We start from the raw sequence: 21,612 nt of genomic DNA, 5'->3' as shown, positions 1-21,612 counted from the left end.
TGGAGTTTCCAGAAGTGTTACCCACCCACAGCATCTACCCATCTGAGTTGGACTTTTGCATGGTGAAGACTTGCCAAACTGACTTCTCACGAAGTTTCTAGAGGTGATTTGGATTTAGGATGCCCAGACTGAAGCGGCTTCCAGGACCCTGGTTTTCAAAAGAGGCTGACCATACACTCTCCACCCTTCAAATCTCACCCCCCCTTCCTAAACGGCTTCTCTCCATCATGATCTCAATAGCCTAAAGACAGCAGCTACAATGGTTTTCCAAAAATAACATCAGCAACTTTCAGTTTCAGGATTTGTAGATGCTTCTGTGATTGACCTCGAACTTCCTCAAAAATTCTCCAGGGGGAAACGGCTCTCACAGATCACAAAGAAAGGACTTCTGCCCCGCTCCAGATATCTAGAGGGGATGTCCAAATGGTTCCACTTCTGGGACCTGCCTTGACTTTTTTCCATGATGAAATTTTCCAGCACATAATTTGGTAAAATTACAGCAGTCCAGATGCCCTTGTTTGTCTTGGAAATGACAAAATATACTAAGAAGAGTTGCTGTTCTACATGTGCAGTTGAACGGGTAACACTACAGAAATACAGATTGTATTGCTCAGCCACGCTGAAAACTCCCGCTTAGCCCTCAGCCCCAAGTCAAAACATTCTTGTGGTGCTGTGACCTGTGGTTTCAGAAATGTCACTTCATAAAGCCAACCTCTGCACAGATCCTGTTCTGTTAGAGCTGCAGAGAGAAGGTTGAGAGGGGATTTTGGGAGGACGACAAGCCCTTTCCCCTGACATTTTGCCACTCAAGAGAGACTCTTTCAGTGCTGATTTTGGTGGCCTTTACACCAAACCACAGTGGTCAAACTGAACTCTGTTCAGATAAATACAGAGAGGGGGAAAAAAAAGAAGAAAAAAGGGAGGTGAGGTGCCAGCAGCACGAGCGGTTGCAGAAATGGGAGTGACCTGACGCATTTAAGGGGAGGAGCCTTGTTGCTTACACGTAGGGATTTTCCCTGCGACAAAACCTCAAGATAAGTCTGGGGCATTCCCCAGACTGCCTTCAGAAATATCACTGTAGAAGCAGTAGCAGTTTCACTCGGCTCGGACAGTCCATCCTGCAAAGAGGCACGCTGTTGCTGCTCTGTGATTTGAGGCAGTAAAAGCCATGTCTTTGGTAGTCTACACTCTGCTCATCATCCTGTGCAATGGTAAGCGGCCAGCCCTGCCTTTTTCTTTCAGGTCTTCATTTTGTGGGGATATGTTTTGGGAAAACAGGAAGGATTGACATAAGCAATCTCTTCTAAATGAGATGTGTACCTGTGCTTTGTAGTTTGGTGCTTGATCCGTGGGACTTCTGTGGCGGTCCCAGACGTTGCTGTAAGGTGTGCTGAAGAAGTGCTGCTGCCCTGTAAGGTTCTTCAGGACGCCTCAATCGCCTACCAGACAGCGTCTTGGTATAAAGTAAGAAAAAAACCCAAGTTACTTGAGCGGTCTGCTTTGCTTTCCTACCTGATGCTGGCTTGGCTTGTACAAAATGAGTTGTTTTCTGGAGAGGCGTTCTCCTGTCAGCGCAGCAGAGATAAGGCAGAAGTGCGAACACTTGAGCTGATCACGGGAAACAGATGTTTTCCTTGCCATCGTAGACAGACTATTTGAGCGTGATTCTCTGAGTGGCTCTTGGCCTGCTTTTCTATCTTTTCTGCTTTTCTGGCTTCCATGGATCAGAATTCAGGTGATGCCCCATGTGCAGCCTGCCAGTTACTACTCCAAAGAAAGGTCTTTCCTGGATTTTCTTCAGAGCAAAAAATGGCATTTAAGCCTTGCAATATCATTGATGTTCCTTAGTTAATCCTCCCCAAATAGGAGCTGATTTTTTTCTTTGAAATAGAAGAACTAAAAAAGTACTTGTTATTCTTTAGGAAGGTTTGACTAGTGAGCTGGGCACAAGGGCAGGGTGCACAGAAGGCAGATGCAGAGCTAAAAATCTTGACTGCTCTGATTCCGAATTCCCACCTGCAGAGCAGGAGCCCTGCTCACCACCTGTTTGCAGGAAGGGATATATGGATCAATCAGCTATGAGCAGAAAATCCTGCTCATCATTTTCAAGACAAAATTTCTTATAGATAGAGAGGTAGAATTGCCCAGTGGTGGAAGAAGTGACTGTTGACGTTCTGTATGGCGTTGTGTATTTGCATCTCAGTGCATGGTTTCAGTTTACAGTGTGAGCCAAATTAACAGGAAAAAATGAAGGTTTTGTTCTCCTCCGTTCCCCACTCCCAGCCATACACTCCTGCCAGTCTCGGTGGTCCTCTTGTTGCCTGTTCAGTCAACTTTTTGTCGCTTGTTATAGTAGTGGAAAATCGATCTGTGAATAAAGATTTTGTGGGTTACAGAGTTGAATTACTTTCCCATGTGATGGTGGAGCAATGGAAGTGAAGGGAAAAAACCCTATTTATGGTGGGTGAAAACTGTTAATTTATCTCTGCCAGAACATAAAGCCACAGCCTCAGCAGTTTGGTCAGATATAGTTTTAAAACCATTCCCTAGGGTAAACCAACAGTGTTTTTAGATAGGGTTTCTGTGGTTGAAAGTTGCAATGCATCTGAATTTCATTGCTGAACAAGAATGAGCATCTGCCTACTGACTAGATGACAACTGCACCCCAAAAGAGTTGTTTTGAACACCTGGATACAATCCACCACCAAGTGCAACATCTATAGTCTTCTTTCTCCAAAGTGCTGAACTAAGCACATGTGAGAGACAGAGAGGAGAGAATAATGCACTTGGTTGAATTTTACTATGGGAGCTGGGATATGAGTCAACTTATTATTTTTTGATTTCTGCCTCTAAAACTGGAAAAGGATCTGTATTTTCCAACCAGATACATGCTCATTGTTTAAGGCTCCGTTTTTCCCACAGTGTCTAAGAAAGGCAGGGAGCTCATTGAGTGCAAACCATGGAGTCTGGTGGACCTGGAGGAGTTGAGCAGAAACTGAGAAGTGGTAGGGGGTGGGGAAGAAAAAATACAGGAGTTAACTGGATTTGAGAAAATTGTCCCCAAAGCCAGTGCTGGAAGTCAACAAAAACAGGCTGAGGTGTGGCAATCCTCCCGAAGCACATCCTTTCTCTGAGTTCAATGGCAGCTGGGAGGCCCAGGCAGCAAACAGCAGTCAAAAGCCCTGATGAAGAAGTGTAGAGAAAACATATAGACCAAATTCCTTGTTTTCTTGTAGCTATTTACAGTTCCACCTGAGAAAAAATGACTGCATATGCAGGGGAGGGTGATATTTGATAATGCTTTTTGTATGGGCCCCTTCCTCAGGAGCCCTCACGAGTGCTGCTTCCCTTTGCAGCAGTCAGGCTGTTACAGTCCAGACTGCCAGTGCATGTTCCCTGCCCTGTCCCTACAATCTGCTTTCCCTCCATCGTGTCCTTCCTCTTCCCGCTTCACCCATTTTGCTCAGGAAAAGGCTTCTTTTCCCAGTGTCGAGCATGACAGGACCTCACACTTTTTTCTCTCCTGACACAAGAAGTAACAAAAGTCTAGCTACCATCAGCTCTTTCCACAATCCTCAGAGCTAATGGCTCCAACCATGGTACTGAAGCCTTCTGATTACTCGTCCCAGCAGAGAGGTGGTAAGTGGGGACAGGCAGGTGGTGATGCTTGGGGACAGGCAGGTGGTGATGCTTGCCCAAGCCACAGTTGCAGCCACATCAGGAAAAGCAGAGCACCAAATCTAAAAAGCCTGACTTGGTGCAGGAAGAAGTAACTTAGGCTCAGTGTTAGGTGCTGAAGCAGCAATACTTCTACTTATGGGGCTAGCTAAATAGGCAGCAGCTTGAAGATCTTTCCTCACCCTGCTACACTCTGCCTCTGTGCTGCTGTCTCCACCCAGCAGTGAAATAGGAGGGTGGGGCATGGTGGAGTGTGACTGGGCTACCCAACATTGGTAATTATTCTGTTATTTAGAAACAACTACTGAAGGATTAATCAATAAACGCCACATATACCCCCAAAGGGACAATTAAAAGGTAATTCCAACAAATGGTATGAAATTTCAGGCTGTAAAGTTCAAGCAGCTGTTAAGTGAAATCTTTTGTATGAGGTCACTTTGAACTGTGAAGTAAGTGCAAGCAATTAACCTTTGTTTCTGCCGCTTTAAAAAAAATTATGGTGGCAAAATTACAGTGCTGCATGTGCAGCTGTTTGCATAGGATGAGCGTTTGGTGAATGAACCCCTCCTTCCCACTGGCATCTCTGCATGCTCAGACCAATTAAGGGTACTTTTAAAGTAGTTTGTTACAATCTGCTAAAACATATATATATACATATATAATTTAAAAGTACTCGCTTTTTCAGTTATGTATGGAGAAAACATTGTTTAAAGGACTTAATATTCACCTGTCAAAATCCAACGGGATGTAAAAAAGAGGGTTTGAATTCAGTAATTCCTTCACTTTTGCTAATGTCTCACACTGCAAAAAAATAGCATGAATGTGTTTCACCTGTTGTGCATCCAGGATCACTGGAGCTAATTACTCTCATGCATGAAGTCACCTGTGTAAGTAGTTCTGTGTAGAATCAGAACCACAGCCAGTCAGCTCAGACAAAACGGTTTTAACTTGGGAATAGTTTCTAACTAGGCTGGCCAAACACACACTGGGGAGAAGGTAGAGCACCAGGTCCTCTTCCAGCCTGATGCAGCTCTCATCCCATTTACTATGTGGCCATGAAAAAGAGAACTCATAATGATGGTAGTCTTACAGTGTGGTAGATTTTTAGGATGCTGGGCAACCTACGTGCCATAAAACAGTGTATGAGCAGTGTAGAAGTTTGCCAACTGAGAACTGAAAACTAGGTCATTTTTGCATAAGCACTCAGGCACTGGGAACTGTCTATGGAAATACTGGTTTGAATCCCTATGGCCCACCTACGAGACAAGAATCTGTGTAATGAAACTTTACTTACCTTTTTGCCTCATAGGCCTATTGAAAACTGAACAGTTTCTCTTTGTGCAGAACACTGAAAATGAGAACCACGTCATAAAACCTGATAATTATCGCTTTATATCCAGTTTGAAAACCAAGTTTAAACACACACAAATGAAGTCCCAGTGGATATTTCACTATTTTGTTCACGTGATAGCCAGAAAAGTCTTAATCTAAAACAAATCTTGAGGAAGAGGAAAGAAGGCTGTGCTTCAGTGGAGAGAAATCGGTTAACTTTATAACATTTCCCTGAAAAATATAAAACTGGGGCAGAATTACAGTGGGAAGTCATGTTACAAAATAAGAATAAACATTATAGACATTTAATATTAATTGCACCTTCCTTCAAAGGAAATAGCTTCTGCTAAATGTGCCTATCTGTGATCTATTAGCATAGGTAAATTACTTCAGTCTAATTTCTAACATATGCAAAGCAGTGAGTCAAATGCTCCTCAGACATCTATTTATCCCCAAGTAGTTTCATCACATCAATGATTTAGACAGAAAGGGAGGAGTGGAAATTATTTCATGACCAAAACAATTCTTTGCCTGACATGCACTAGTGCTGGATGCCCTTAGCTAAAAAAAAAAACAAAACAAGCAAACCAACTAAACAATAAAGAGACTGTGTGACTGAGTCAAAGGGCTTTTCCAGCTGGCTCATGTGTCACACGTAGTTCCTTCGCTGTTGTTTTGGGGTTGAGGTTTGGATTTTTTTACTTTGGGTTTTTATTTTTTTTTTCTTCCCCTCTACAGCACATTCAGAGTTCACTCACATGTGCCCACAATTTATATATGTTATTTTCAAATTTCACTTTGGTATCTCTACATGACACTGTATAGGAACCATATGGATGCACCTTCAGCACTAATCAAACGTGAAAGGGCTTTTGTGCTGAAAAATACACCTACGAAGCAGTTTCAGCTTAGTTGTGTTTCATTACATATTGGCTATTGGGCATGGCCAGAATTCTATATATTTTGCTTCAGAAAATAAATTCCTTCTGGTCATATGTAGGTTTTAGCTCTCTATAACAGAAATTTCAACTTGGCCATTATGCCTGGTATAATTTTAAACAAAACCATTTTTACAACCATCCCACCCTCAGAAGGAAATCATTTGATGCTTAATACGTTCCACCTTTAAACTGACATCAGTTTTGGACCTGAACCATTTTGTTTGAAATAACATTTTGCTTTTATGGAAAAAGCGGATTATATTGGCACTTTGATTTACCTGGAAGATAACCTTAGTGTGGGAAAAGTTCAATGAGAAAAGGTATTTAATGAGAGCAGAGAGTTTACAGCTACCCACTCTCACATGTTAATGGTAAACTTAAAATTTAATTGATTAGTTAGGTGTAAGTACTACAGCGTGGGTGAACTGCCTTTGTTTAGTGGTACTACCATGTAATGCTGCAGCACTTTGCAAAACTGAGGCTAAAACCCAGACAGCTAGGACTGAGAAAAGTGTTCCTCCTCCTCCTTCTTCCACCTTTTATTTAGTTCTCTGAAAAAGAAATATTTTCTGAAGGGCACTGAAATGTTGAAGGTCTAATTATTCTACTTATTTCTCATGATTCATCCAGTCAGAGAACAGCAATGTATCAGCTCAGTGGTATTTTCTATCAAACATATCTCATTTTAATATCTCCTGTATCATCATCACTGTTCTTATCAGAAAGCTCTGGGCTAGGAGAAACTTAATAAGAATCAGTCAATTGATTAAAGAATATATGTGGGAAAATCACAACCTCTTTAGACCAAGTGTTTCCAAGCTTTTGGGAACTATAATAATTTTCAATTACACTTACTAAAAAAAGGCAACTAGAGCTAGTTGCTCATGGCTGTGTCCAGTTTAGTTTCAAATATCTCAAAGGATAGAGACTCCCCACCCTCTCTGGGCAGCCCATCCAAGTGTTCAACCACCCCAACAGTAAAAAAAAGCTTTTCTTGTGTTTAAGTAGAATTTCCTGAATTTCAGTTTGTGCCAATCTTGCCTCTTCTCTTGTCTCTGAAGGCCACTGGAAGAGGCTGGCTTTGTTTTCTGCATCCCCCTGTCAATCAGGTTGAATCAATGTTGATAAAATGACCCTGAGCCTGGTCGCCTCCAGGCTGAATAATCTCTTCCACCCTCTGCTCATATGTCAGGTGCTCCAGGATAGTAGTCATCTTTGTGGTCCTTTGCTGGACTCTCTCCTGTATGCCCACGTCTTTCTTGCACCAGGGAGCCCAGCACTGACCCCAGCACTTCAGGGTGTGTCTCAGCAGGGACTGAGCAGAGGGGAAGGATCACCTCATTTCAGCATCTGCTGAAGATGTTCTGCCAAGTGCAGCCCAGGACTATCAACCTTCTTTGTCACAAGAGCTTATTGCTGAGTTGTGGTCAACTTGGTGTCCACCAGGGCCTTCCCAGCAGGTTGTCCTCAGCCTGTTCTGGTGCCTGGGGTTATTCTTCGCCAGGGGCAGGACTTGGCGTTTCCATTTTCTGAACTTCACAAGGTTCTCGTCAGCCAATTTCTCCAGCCCATCAAGGTCCCTCTGGATGGCATGACCCTCTTGTGTATCAGCCACTGTTCCCAGCTTTATGTCACCTGCAACTAGCTGAACACTATCCCAGTGTCCAGGTCCTTAATGAAGGTGTTGGACAGTATCAGCCCTTGGCAGGAGCGTTTCTTCTCATTGCAATGGAGGAGATGGAAAACAACAGACTTATGTAGGTTTTTTTTTTTCCCCAGGCTGATTTCTGAAAGTCTGTCACAGACATTGCTGCAGGCCAATGTATATGTGACAATAAACATAAACTTGCATTTCTTTTATTATTTAATTTTCTTAATGGGTAGTTTTATGCAGATAGGCAGAATTATGCTGGCAGCCTGCAGGTCCCAGAAAAAAAATCTTGTTTCAGTAACCCATATCAGATAGCATGGAAATGAGGCCCTTTGCTGGCTCACCAGCAAAGTGTAAGAGAAATGAAACACAAATGAAACCTGGGCAGAAAATATTTTTTCACCGATTAAGGGAAGGCATGGTCCCTACACAAGTGGATTGCTGTCACTGACAGAGCTTGCTTCGATCCCTCTAAGCATGTGTGGAATTAATTAGGTAAAACCCCCAGCAGTTACCTTGGGCTGTGGTATCACCTGGAGGACACTTGGCATGAATTAGAGCTGGTTTATCATAAAAGCTTGAGCTGCAAAATGATCTGTCTAGTGATAGTCTGCCAAGCAATTCACAGGAGGTGGCAAACAAAATGGCAGTTTTGTAATTTTAATTAGGTTTGAGGGGAAAAGAGGTCAGCTTGAATAGAGTAAAAGGCAGAACGATGACCTTACTGAGCATCTCATGGACTTCCTTTTATACAGCTGGGATATGGGGACACACTGCAAATTTGCTCAGATGTTTCCTCTCTACTTAGAGAATTTTAAAAGGGAGGGGTAGGTATTTTTTTAAAATAAGATAACAGGAGATAAGACTGCAGTGGAAAGATGCTTGGTTCAGACATCAGAGACGGGCTTGCTGTGACCTGAGTAGAGGTGGATGCACTGCCTGTAGAGGCTGGAAGAATGCCACCAGATGTCTCTGCAGCCTAAAAAATGTTGGGATGCTGCTGGGCACAGAGCACCTCCACAGATTGCCTTGCTTGCCTTTGCCCTTCAGTAAAGGGAAGATTTAATGAAGAAAGAGAGGCATGCAAACCCCCAGTTAAACCCACATATATGGCCCTTTCCTCCCCCTCCTCCTGCTCCTGCTCCTCCTCCTCCCCAAAAGCAAGGTTCTCAACCCCCATCCAGGTCACCACGGGTTTCACCACAAGTGTCGGAGTCAGATTAGACCACAAAATAACTTTTTCTTCTGTTTTGGGGAAAGGCATGTTGTTAGTGCAGCTTCATCGACACTGCTTTGCCTTACATGGAGCCTGTGTAAGGCAAAATTCTGACTGGCTTGTCGCCAGGGTCACCGTCATTCTGCTTGTGACAGCAACTGAGCACCTTAAAAAGCTCTGGAGGCAATAACCAATCCTATCCCTCACTGTTCCTGTCAAATAGGGAAGTTAAATCATTTACCCAGCATTTCACTTGGAATAAGCACATGGTTAGGCATGGAATACGTGGACTTAATTGACTTCTCCCTTATATGAGCAGTGCTGATTACAATTGCATACAGACAGATCAAAGTGTTTTCTCATTCCCAGATCTCAGCCACAAGAACTCCAGCACCATTTGCCACCCAACACAGCAATTATTTATGCTACCAGTGAGTTAAAAAACGAAAAAACCACCCTAAAACAAAACTAATTTTCTGCGTGTAGCTCAGACCTTCTATTTGCAATTTAGGGCAATGCAAAGCTGCTTGGCTGGTTCTCCTTATTGCCCTGTGGGCAGTTTTAAATTTCACTGAGGAAGGGGATGGGAAGGGAAGGGAGAGTGGCAAAGATTAGATTTGAGGGAGGTCAACTCTATCCACGTAACTGCTATTGACCGAGTTGTAACCAGAGCTGAGGCCAGCCTGGGTATAGGAATTCCTCTGGCCACATGTTTGACAATGTGCAGGGCCTGAAAATACCCAAATCCCTGTAGCATAATGAAGTCCCTACAGCCTGAAAACCACCATACATATGCTTGTAGCTGCTTGGGGCTGAGTGTATTAAGAAAGAGAAGCTGGGGTAAATTTACTGCGGGATTAAGAGGAAGAAGGTACTTTCTTCCCTCTTTCTGGGTAAAGTATGTAAAGTCCCAGGGAATTACTGCTCTCTGTTTCAGTTCATGCACTAAAAAACCTGAAACCCTTCTGAGAAAGAATCTCTACAATTATGGAAATTTTGTGCTTCAGTGTCATTCCCCAATTACTGAAAAGTTCGTCAACTTGCAGCTTGCTTTACACCATTTTAGGGCTGCAAAAAATAGCAAAATCAAATGGAGCAGCAGGCCCATATATCTCTCCAGACTCCCGAGTGTGCTTTCCTCATGCAAACACATGAAAGGGAAACCAGATACTCCCAGCCCCAGTATGAGAAAATTGTGTTAATTTTAATAACTTACAGTGTAACTGTTATACCCCGACGCAGTAGCTGTATTGATAGAAAGTAAGCACCAACATACAACCCAAAAATGTGTCTATTAAAATAAAATAATAATAATAATAAGTCCTTGGTTTACATTAGTTATAGGTTTGGCTGAAAGGCTGAGCCTTGGACTTATGAGCTGGCTCTGGCTCTGCTGGTCCACAGAAAGACTGAATTCATTACTTGGGAAACCTTCATGGAGGGCATGCTGCCTCGAATCCCTGGGAGCGACTTCGATGAATAAGAATGGACACGGGCTAATTCAAACCCTTCTCCCATCTTTCAAATCAACTTAGTGATTTCTCTTTTCTTTGTGGTTCCCAGCCAATTGTCATTTTCAGTGCATCCTATCACCCCGCAGTACGAACTGTTCTGGGAATACACTTCATTCCTCCAGCAGCCTCTCAGTAATGCCAAGGAATGTAGCTCTTCTGGTTACAATTAAGAAATTCAACATACAAATGCTCCCTAAGTGCACCAGAACCTGCTTGTGACCTTCACGCAACTGAATCTGAAGGAGTCGAAGCAATTTTTTATTCTTGGGTTCCAATAAAGAGTGGAAGGGAAGGAAGGGGAATGGGAGAATCCTCGTTCCTCCAGAGAGGCAACGTGGTTCCAGGCATCAGCTGCACATAAAGTGGCATAGGAAAGAGCAGTTTCCAGGGCTGCATTCCCACACAAGGGACTCTGGGCTGGGGGGCCAGTGGGAGGATGCCAGCCCGTGCTGGCAGAGTCATTGTGCTGTGGCATGCTGGCTGGGTTAGCAGGATTCATTCTCACCGCTGCGTGGCAGAAAGCGTGCTGGCAGGGCAAGCACAGGCAGCGGTGGAGCTTACCTGCCTGCTGCCATGCTCTCCTGGGGACCTGTGTTCCCCAGAGCCACAGATAAGCAGCTGGGTAGGGCTGCCTCTTGCTGCCTCTGCTCCATCCCCATGGACTGCCTCTCTCTGTCTGAATTCTTCTGGGGCCTCTGCGTAGGCACATTGAGAGCAGACTCCACTGCTGCCTTTTATCATGTTGCATCTCTACCAGGCTTGTGTTCAGGTGAGGGCAGCTTAAGAAGTTATAACAGAATAGCTGTATAGTACCTATTTAAAAATGTAGGGTCCATTTAAGCAAAACCCCTTATACTTTTGGATTGTGAGCATGAATGTATTAAATGGGTTTGAGGTTGTGTCATCCCCCCCCCCCCTTTAGCTTCTGCATTTTCAGCCATAAGCTGGCTTTAAAATTTTCTTTCTCCTAAAACTGAGGATGACACTGTTGCCCAAGAAAAGAAATGTATTTGTGTTTTCCAGATGGCTGGAGACGGGAAAGGAATATCATGGGAAGTCCTTGATGTGGAATCTCATTATCCAAAAGAACTTGGGGGGTCCTTGGAGCTCTCCAACGACACCTTCTTTTCACTGAGGATCAGAAATGTTACCAGCCGGAACAGTGGGACATATAAGTGCACTTTGGGGGAACAGAGTGGAGAACACAATCTAAGCAGCACGGTCACATTAAAAGTAACAGGTACAGTAGAAAGCTTCAACTGTTCCATGCTCCATATGGCATTTCATGAAGGTAACAGGTTAAAAATATTTTACAAACACCAGAATAATATAACACCTTTCTTTACATTTTAGGTTGCCCTGGAATAGAAAAAGAAAAATTTAAAAAGTACAAGGGCGAACTCTTCATGCTGACTTGCCTTGGGATTTTTTACTTGCTGCTCATCTTCTTTACCTGTGTAAGTAATTCAATTTCTCATAAGCAAAGCAATAAACCCAACAACCCCCCCCCCCAGTTTTCTGTACTAGCACTACTGTAGCACAGCTGAAATTGGTGCTTACACTTAATTTATGATCAAACTCAGGTGCACAAGGAACACAGGATGGAGTTCCAAAGACATAGAACATCTCACTGCACCCTGATCTAACTCAAACCATCAGTTGTTTTTCTGCACGTCACTGCCCATTTCTGCTTCTAGTTACTCTGCGTGCAAAGTACCCATCGGCTTAAGGGTATAGCAGCAGCTCTTCTGGTTTGGTACCTGGGAACAGCTTTTTCTGAGATGGAGGCACAGGTCCATGGGATCCCTTTCCCACCTATGGCATTGCTTTGTGTGGTGGCATGACAGACATGTTCAAATCCACCTGTACTTTGCCTCAGTTTCCACACCTCTAGAGTGCTGACAATGGGCATTTCTGTGAACACCCATCTTTCTTGCTAAACAGACATTTTAAGATACATGGATAAGAACCTCTTTGGGGTTTTTATCCATACCTTTAATGCTGACTGGTAGTTCTGGGAAAGAAGGGGAGAGGAGGTACTTGGGAAGCTCACTCCACAGAAGCAAAACTATGCTTTGTCTGCGGTGGCAGTGAGGACACCCCCTTGTGCAGAAGTCTGTGCCTCCTGGCCCTGAGGCAGCATGAGTTTTGGGTGTTGATACAGTGCATCACCAGCTGCCTTTGTAATTAAAAATAAAACAAAAACCAATCCCAGCATTTTGGGAGGTCAGATTTAACTTCTGCTGCCTATTTCATATTTGCCATCTTGTTTTGCTCCTCAGCAGATGAATCATAACTGTTGATTGGAGAATATCTAATTAGCTGAAACTAAATGTAGCTTTCCATGTATCTTCAGGGAGCAATTAAATTTATGCCTGTCTCTTTTTTAGACTGACAATTCTGCCAGTAATTTGTGCCGTTCAGACTAAAGTTTGACAAGATAAATCTTGTAGGAATTTGTTAGGATGAAAGTATGAAAGCAGGGATATCACTCAGAAGAGACAGATGCCCCCATTCTTCTCAGTGTCCTGAAAGAATTTCAGATCTCTACAGAAATCTGTCCTTACCTTTCATTAAAAAAACAGTTCCCGTTTTAGTGCAGTTATAAAAGGGGGAGCTGTGGAGTGAAGATAACCGCTCTGGTGGAATTATGTGTATCTTACTCTTGGGTGAGGTCCAGTCTCAGGTATTAACCTAGCTTTCATCGAAATTTAATATTGCCCTGATCTCACAGGTGAGCTTCATTATTCAAAGTTCCTGTTAAGTTATTACCTGTTGCCTTGTCCTCTCCTTTAGTGCAGATTGTGCCTTATCTCCACTAAACCGAGCAGCAACATTCAATTTAGAAGTGGTTGGCAGGACTGGGGTTTTACTTTGACAGCTTGATGAAAATATTTCGGGCCCCCGCTTGCATTGAAGGCAGGTGGAAGCACACTTGCAAGAGCTTAATGCAAGGCTTGTTCGGATGAAAATGTGAATCAAATATAAATTTCCTTTTGTCACTAAGGTTTTTGTCCTATACAGTTCATTCATTTAGGAAGAAACAGAAACAAGCAAATGGAAAAGGTGTAATGAGCTATGGTTAACAAGGAGAAAAAGCAAAACTTTCAAATTTCTTTTTCTTTTAATTGCCTTTCATAGGGATTCTCAGATTTAAGCTTTCCTTTGTGTTCTCTCTTTTAGACATGTCTAAGAAAAGAGAGTATGTCTCCCAACTACCAAAAAACCGGACCAGATATGGAACACACGCTCACCCTCATCAATGTACGTGAAATGACAACTTTCCGGGATTTAAACAGCAGCAGCACTTGCAAAAATGAGCTTACTTCAAGTTCTGTCTAAGTTAACGTTGATGACACTGTGGGCTCATCAGTAAACATCCAGCAAGCTGGATGGCTGAGTGGTACGGAGAGGAAATGAGTGATAATATGTGGTCTCTTCAGAACAGCCTGAAAGTAGGGGTAACTTGTCAGTGATCTGTTTGTGCTGGACAAGCCCTCAACAAGCACTGTTATGCACTACAGTAACTTTTGAGAGTTAGTCAGCAAAGAAATGCCATTACAGATACACAACGTGTTACAACGCTGTTATGAAGTTGGTATCAGCTTTGTTTCACTCTGTTGTGAAGCCCTCTTTTTCTGAGCAAGAACTCACTTCTGATATGAAGACCAAGTTACAGGAGGGCCATGGCAGTGCAAAGCTGGGGGATTTAAGCTCTTCACTGAACTGATAGCTCTCACCTTTCCAAAGCAAACACAACAGGTGCAAAAAGCTACGTGTGCGGGGCTGTCTCTGCTCTGAGCCTGATTTTGGGTGGAGTTCCTTTACTGCAACTGAGATGTAACTTACCACGTGATGTTTAAGTAAGCTGAAGCGGTAACTTCATGGACTTGTCCTGGATGGATCAAAGCAACATCCACTTTTAAATCTTGGCGTTACAGACAGGCTGAAACCACTTTTAAATCTTGGAGTTATAGGCAAGCTGAAAGGTAAGAAGGGGGAAGATTTTCTCAAAATCTTTCTGGACAGAGATGAACATTCTATCTCTGCAGGAGAAATAGGGACATATTTCCCAGAGGCATCTCTAAATTAATCCATAGGAAGCTTCAATGAAACTGTTAATCTTAAATAAGAATGAAGAAGCCTGTGATATTAAGAACATGTAAAGATGACTTATTTTGTTGTTTACAAAACACGAAAACCAAATGTGTGCAACACTTTTGTCACTTACACAAGAGATGACCAAAGCCATGGCTTAGAAGAAATCAATCAACCATGTCTTTGGTTATGTATTAATTAGCCAAGAGATACAGGAATGGAAGATGAGGCCTGTGAGCACCTACATTTGGTGCTGACAGTGTGCATATGTGTGAAACAAGGACATGAGAAAAGCTGAATTCAGGCACACAATAAAGGGAGAGAAGATTTGTCCTTTTGGACCAAAGCACAAGAGACATCCTGGAGTCTGAAATCAAGGAACCTCCCTTTATCGGACTGCTGGTGCTGAAGGCGAGGGAAAAGGAGTCTAGAGTGACTGTGGGTGCTTATGCCACAACGTTGGAATTTGAGCCCAAACATGAGAATTTGCATGCCCTTAAAAACACAATCTTAAAACAATACTTCAAGAACGGATCAGGCAACATTAGGATTTTAACACAGTTTGGAATCCCAGGCTGTTGACAAGGAGGCCCTTCCTATAATCCTTTGACTAATTTTGAACAGCTGACAGGAAGAAAGCTGCACATCATTCAGTATTGCCTCTGTGAGCAGGGTAGATGCCTACATTGCTGGAATTCAAGAGGCTTGTGAGCAGAAGAAAGACTTCCAGCTACAAGGGATATGCAACTTACTTAGAACATAGTAAACTAATGCCACATTTGCTTTTTCTGTAATTTTTACTTATGTGTGTAACATACTTAAAATAAAAATTCAGAGGTAACCTAGTATTCGGTTTTGTGTGTACATATGGCAAATAAACCCAGAAATACTCTGTATCAATTGCATTTTATTTTACAACCAACAAAATTACATCAAATAAGGTAGACACCTGTTCCAGACTCTTCTGAGGGAGAAGGCACGTATGTGTGCATAATTGATTAAGCAGTGGATAATTTTATACATTTCTAAGGGCCTTTTATTTTGCCTATTGCCATTAATGTATTTGAAAAAACTCTTTTTATTGTTCCCCACATTTCTGGCCAGTTTCAGCTCCAGTTGAGCTTTGGCCACATGGATTTTCTCCCTACAGCAGCAAGCAGCATTTCTGTATTCTTCCTACGTCACTTGACCTTGCTTCCACCAGCCATACACCTTCCTTCTCTTGCCTTATTTCCAAGAGAAGATCCTTGCTCAGCCAAGTCAGCCTTCTGCCTTGCCTAGTTGACTTCCGATGTTTGGGAATTGCCTGCTCCTCTGCCCTTAGGATGTGATGTTTAAAAAGTGACCAGAATCGATGGACCCCATCACCTGCAAAAACACTTTTCCAGGGGACCTTACTTACCAATTCCCTGAGCAGCCTAAAGTCTGGCCTCCACATGTCCAGAGTTTTAAGTTTTGCTGGCAAACCAGAGAAGCGGTTGCAGCACCAAGCCTGACAGTTAAAATGTTTGGATGATACTCTTGGGCACACGCTGTGACTCTCGGAGCTCATCCTGTGCAGGGCCAGGAGCTGGACTTGATGATCTTTCTGGGTCCCTTCCAAATCAGCATGTTCTGTGATTCTGTGACCTAATACCGTTTAAATTTTCCTCAGAATTTCACTTTCTGTTCAAAGGACATTATAAAACACCAGTTCCCTACTGACAAGTCAGTCATTAGAGAAAACAGAAGGGTGTTTCAGTCTGCCCACAGTCACTTTTAAACATGGCCCACCACCCTGAGTGACTGGTATGTCTAGGAGACAATAATGTGAACTGAATGTGTATGTGTTTCTCCATTTGGTCAGAAAAGCTTATTTCCTGACCAAATAGATTGGGGTTTAGGTTTTTATTTGTTTGTGGGGGATTTTTTTTGTTTTGTTTTGTTTTTTGTTTGCTTGGGTTTTGGGTTATTTTGTATGTTTGTTTTTGTTTTTGTTTTTAATTATCACAGAATTATAGAATGTTAAGGGGTTGGAATGGACCTCAAAGATCATCTAGTTCCAACCCCCTGCCATGGGCAGGGGCACCTCACACTAGACAGGTTTGCTCAAGGCCTTATCCAACCTGGCTTTGAACACTGACAGGATTGGGATCATCTACAACCTCCCTGGATAACTGGTTTGAGTGTCTTGCCACCCTCACAGTAAAAAATTTCTTCCTAATAACTAACTTAAATTTCCTTTCTCTCAGTTTGTACCTATTCCCCCTTGTCCTTCACTACAGTTCCTGATGAAGAGTCCCTCTCCATCTTTCCTGTAGGCCCCCTTCAGGTACTGCAAGATTACTGTGAGGTCTCCATGCAACCTTCTCTTCCCCAGGCTGAACAGCCCCAATGTTCTCAGCCTCTCTTCGTAGCAGAGTTGCTCCAGTCCTCTTATCAACTTCGTGGCCCTCCTCTGGACTTGCTCCAAAAGTTTCATGTCTTTCTTATGTTGGGGACACCAGAACTGTATCCAGTACTCCAGGTGGGGTCTCATAAGAGCAGAGTAGAGGGGGAGAATCCCCTCCCTTGACCTGTTCCTTTTGATGCAGCTCAGGATTCCATCGGCTCTCTGGGCTGCGAGCACACACTGCCAGCTCATGCTGGGATTTTCATCAACCACCATCCCCAAGACTTTCTTCACAGGGCTGCTCTCAATCACTTCTTCACCCAACCTGTAGGTGTGTCTGGGGTTGCCATGACCCAGGTGTAGGGACCTCGCACTTTGCTTTGCTGAACTTCATGAAATTTGCATCGGCACACCGCTCAAGCCTGTCCAGGTCCCTCAGGATGGTACCCCTTCCCTCCAGTGTGTCAACTGCACCACACAGCTTGGTGTCATCAGTAAATTTGCCAAAGGTGCACTCGATCCCACTGTCCATGTCAGCATCATTGACAAAGATGTTGAACAGCATAAGCCCCAGTTCTGACCTCCTGGTATTTTTTCCCAATTTCCTCCTTGTTGGGATGCATTGCTGCTAAGCTTAGAGGAAGTGATCCTTGAAATTCAGCCAGCATTTCTGGGCTCCTCTGCCTTCCAGTGCTCTATCTCATGATACCGTGTGAAGTAGGTCCTTGAAGAGGCCAAAGTCTGCTCTCCTGAAGTCCAGGGCAGTGAGCTTGCTGTGTGCCCTCCTCACTGCCCCGAGGATCTTGAACTCCACCATCTCGTGGTCACTACAGCCAAGGCTGCTTTGGAGCACTAAATTCCCCACAAACTCCTCCCCATTGGTGACCCCAAGGTCCAGCACTGCACCTCTGCTCGGTGTCTCCTCTTGTTTGTTCCCCATACTACAGGTATTTGTGTACTGACATCTGAGCCGGGCCCTGGATAAAGCTGACTCACTGGCTGAAGTATCTGGAATGCCTTTGCATTATCTTTACATACTTTTAAAATATCTTTAAATATCTTTTTTTTAGGAGAGCGGACAAGAGGAAGTAAGGGAAAACTCACTTGAAAGGAGTTGATAAATAATCAGCAGTAAATGCTGAAACACTTTTAAAATTATTTCTTCAGAAGGATAAATAGGATCAGATCAGATAGGACAGAAAGAAAAAAAAAGGACTTTGCACAAACAACTATACCCATTATTTTTTTCTGAGCCAAACTGCAATACAGAAGATTGCGCCTGAGGCAACAACACTCTGAGTCAAATTTCAGGCTTAGAAGTTTCAGGCTGGTTGATTCTGGGGATTTGCTGTAGGCCCAGCTGTGCAGCAGAAGTGATCATGTTCAAGGCCACTTAAATGCGTTAAATTGTTTAGAAGAAGTAAAGCAGAGAGAAAATCTTATGCCAAGATGCTTCACTAAATCACAAAGCTGGAGAGAAACAGGGAACCTCCTAATGTGATGAAGGTTCCTGTACATCTGGGGTGTAAAGGATATAAAGAAACTCTTGAGGCATTGTAGGATAAAAACTAACATTAGCTAGAAATATTATGAATCAGAACCAGACAACTGAAAGATATAAGTTCATATACGACAGTAACTCCAGCACTAACAGGAAAATATATATAAAAAAATGATATATTGGCTGATAATCTTACAGAATGAGATACACATGTTTTTCAGCAAAGTATCTCAGAAGAGACAGTTCTTTCCTTGCAATATGGATCTCTGGCTCTAAGTAAACTGAATCAAAAATACTGATCCAGCTAGCCCAGCATACAGAGGATGAGCACATGCACACATTCCTTAGACTTTGACACTTCATTATTGAGGAGAACGTGTTTCTGTATTGCACAGTCTAAAGCCTGTTTTGATTATACAGAGTAATTGCTTTGTTGGACAGAAAAAATGGTTTTATTTTCTACCATTCTTCTTATTATCAATGTCCTCAGTTTTGTAAGATAATGTAATAGCATACACGTATGTTGGAACTGCTCTTCGTAATATTTTCTTACAATACTTTTTAGAATGAGGAATTCAGTTAATGTTGATAAATCCATGAGGTGGGAAACACCATAATATTTGTTTTATAAATAAAAGCTGGACACCTGGAAATCAGAAAGCTCCTGCAGAAGTCTGGATCAGAATCAGGGAGATGAGTTTTCCTGACTCTCCTGTGGATGCCTTAACTACAGGAGCTTTCTTGTTATTATTTCTTGTGGGTTTCATAATTTTTTCATTGATTTTTTTTCCCTGTGACCTGCATTGTTCTATTGTTCTATCCAACAGTGAACCATCTGCATTCAAGGATAACAATAAGCATTATATATAAAATTACTCATGCAGACCGAGTTTGTACAACTGTGATTAGGAAATATGCAGGGAAATACTGTGTCACATGGGGAAATTACCCCAAAGTGAAATTTCAAGAGTCACACGCTGGAGTTAAATGAATATCCAAAATGGCAATGAGGGGAAGCTAGAGGACATAATCCACAAAATGCTGAGTGTATGAATTATAGCCCTTAGCTAAGCCTGATTTGTGAGACTAGTACTTACACAGCAGATAGCCCAGGCTGACAGTGACCTTGACAGCACTGCAACAGTAATATTTTCTGTAAAGGCTGAACAGTTTTCAACCTATTTCTCCTGAGTGGGAGCTACAAGCATGCTTGTATTCAACAACGTGGACCAAAACAATCCTCAGTATGTGCCCGTAAACGATACAAACAGAATATGGCTCTTTGGGCATGCTAAGTTCCTCCCTCCCTTCTTTCTTCTGCCCTTGATAAGACCCTTTTGGGAGAGCATAAAGAGCTTCCCCCTGGAGCATGTGTCCTCTTTCTTCCCCCTCTCAGTGCAGAGCCGAGCAGCGATGCAGCACAAAGGGGATCTGGTTCCAAGTCCACTGAGCAACTGCAAGTATTTAGTGACCTTCTCAACCAATATGCCTGCCCTTTGGGAGCTGCAATTGATTTTCTTCATCTCTGTATGTGAAGACAACTCTTCTACATTATGTTACAGCTACACAGACAGGTAAACTGTAAGTGCTTTTCCCACAGCCCCTTTCTAAGCATCAGTGAAACTCTGGTTCTCAGTCATTTGTGGAACAAATTGCTGGGGAGATTAAAGAGTTAAAAATAAATGCAGCACCAAGTTTTTTAGCTGATGGTCTGTTCTCTCTTCACTTTGCTGCCAAGACCTGTGTTTGTAATACTCTGCTTTTCGCTGGCTACGGCTGATATTACTTCTGCGTCAAGCTGGGAGAAGAGTGCTGTTAACTCTCCGGAGTGGTGACGTAAATCCTGAAAAATCCAGCAAGGGAATGGGCGGTGGCAAGACTGACAAATCACTGCAAGGAGTGGTGGGTCCTTTGAAGGCTCCATCTTGTGTCCAAGCCATATGACTCTTGAGGCTGAGTTGCAAGTGCATCTGTTACACTGGAAATGGACAGCCTGGGCTCTGTTACAAGACAGACACCACAACCAGTGTCAAAAAAAAAAAAACCAAACAAAGTCACAGACCAACCCTGTGGACAGATTGAAAGGCAAGGGGTAACAACCGAGAGCAGAAACAGGTCCTAGAGGAAACATGGCTTGCACAAGCCCAGCACAAACGTGGGCTTTGGTCCTCGCAGAGTCTTTCAGTTGCTTCTGTGAAGGGAGTAAGAACAGCCTGTAGTGGTTGGGGTTTCTTGTGTGTTTGTTTTAAAAAACATTTCCACTGTGCGCCTCAGTTTTCCTATCTATAAGTGGGAGTGAATGGGTTCAAGTGTGAGAGGTAGGGAAACTGGCAGTATTTACAACTTTTCTACTTGGAGCTGAAAGGAAATTTTTGCCCAAGTTGTCCTTCAAGAGAGAGAACAGGAGGCTTGAGCTGCTGGACATTAATATAAAGGCAAAAAGGCCCTGCTGACAAGAGAAACTGGATTAATAAGAATTAGGAAGAAGAAAAACTCAGGAGTCTCTGCAAATGCTGGGGTCTAGACCAAGCACCTGTAACACAAATGTGTGACAGTTCCCACCCACTCCCTTTTGCTATTTTCATCACATCTGAATTCCAGCTCCGCGAATTCACTCTCACATCTGTTCTCAGACTTGGTATCAACACCGATTTAATCACATTCCTTCCATCTACTGAGCTGGAAGTGTAGGGCTATGTACAAGCCAGGAGAAATTAACCCCTTCCCTACATTAGCACCAGCTAGCATGCCTCCCTTGAGATGTGGCTGCTGGTGTTTGAGTGGGCAGCAGGGTTGATGGGGCTGCGTCAGCTCCCCAGATGTAGGGTGAGCCGAGCACATTACTGCCAAAACAGCCTTGCTGATACACAGTGATTACAGGAGGTCTGGAAGGCCAGCAGCATTTGGGGCTCTGTGAACAGGAGCACAGCCAGCAGATCAGGTAAGACCATCTACTCAGCCCAGCCTCTTAGACCATGCCTGGCTCCATCATCCAGTTCAGTACCCCCAAAATTGTCCCCAGGGCAGTGAGAGCTAGAGGGACTGGGCCTTGCTCAGCATGGAGAAGAGGTGGGTTTGGGGAGACCCTAAAAGCAGTTCCTCAGTACTTATGAGGAAGTTATAAAGAAGACAGAGCCAGGCTTTTCACAGTGGTGCATGGTTGGAAGATAAAAGGCAATGAGCATAAACTGAACAAGAGTAGTTCAGACAGGAATATCATTTTCCCCGTGAGGGCAGTCAAACAGCAAACAGGTTGTTCACAGGGGTTGCAGAGTCTCCATCCTCAAAGATTTTCAAGACCTAATTAGAC

General features: G+C 43.3%; 1 protein-coding gene across 1 annotated transcript; it reads left to right on the top strand.

Moving 5' to 3' along the window:
- Window positions 1–1,063: 1,063 nt before the first annotated feature.
- Window positions 1,064–13,817, top strand: CD83 (CD83 molecule). Its single transcript, XM_027887952.1, has 5 exons — window positions 1,064–1,211; window positions 1,334–1,464; window positions 11,356–11,572; window positions 11,686–11,789; window positions 13,516–13,817. Exons 1-5 carry the CDS (start codon window positions 1,169–1,171, stop codon window positions 13,672–13,674), a joined length of 654 nt encoding a protein of 217 aa, XP_027743753.1. The 5' UTR covers window positions 1,064–1,168; the 3' UTR covers window positions 13,675–13,817.
- The last annotated feature ends 7,795 nt before the right edge of the window (window positions 13,818–21,612 follow it).

This window comes from Empidonax traillii, unplaced genomic scaffold (genome assembly GCF_003031625.1).
Source record: "Empidonax traillii isolate 1590-97213 ecotype Southwest subspecies unplaced genomic scaffold, ASM303162v1 scaffold225:size1387458, whole genome shotgun sequence".
Lineage (NCBI taxonomy): Eukaryota > Metazoa > Chordata > Aves > Passeriformes > Tyrannidae > Empidonax > Empidonax traillii.
The sequence above is the reverse complement of the archived record's forward strand: the minus strand, read 5'-3'. Positions and strand labels throughout refer to the sequence as shown.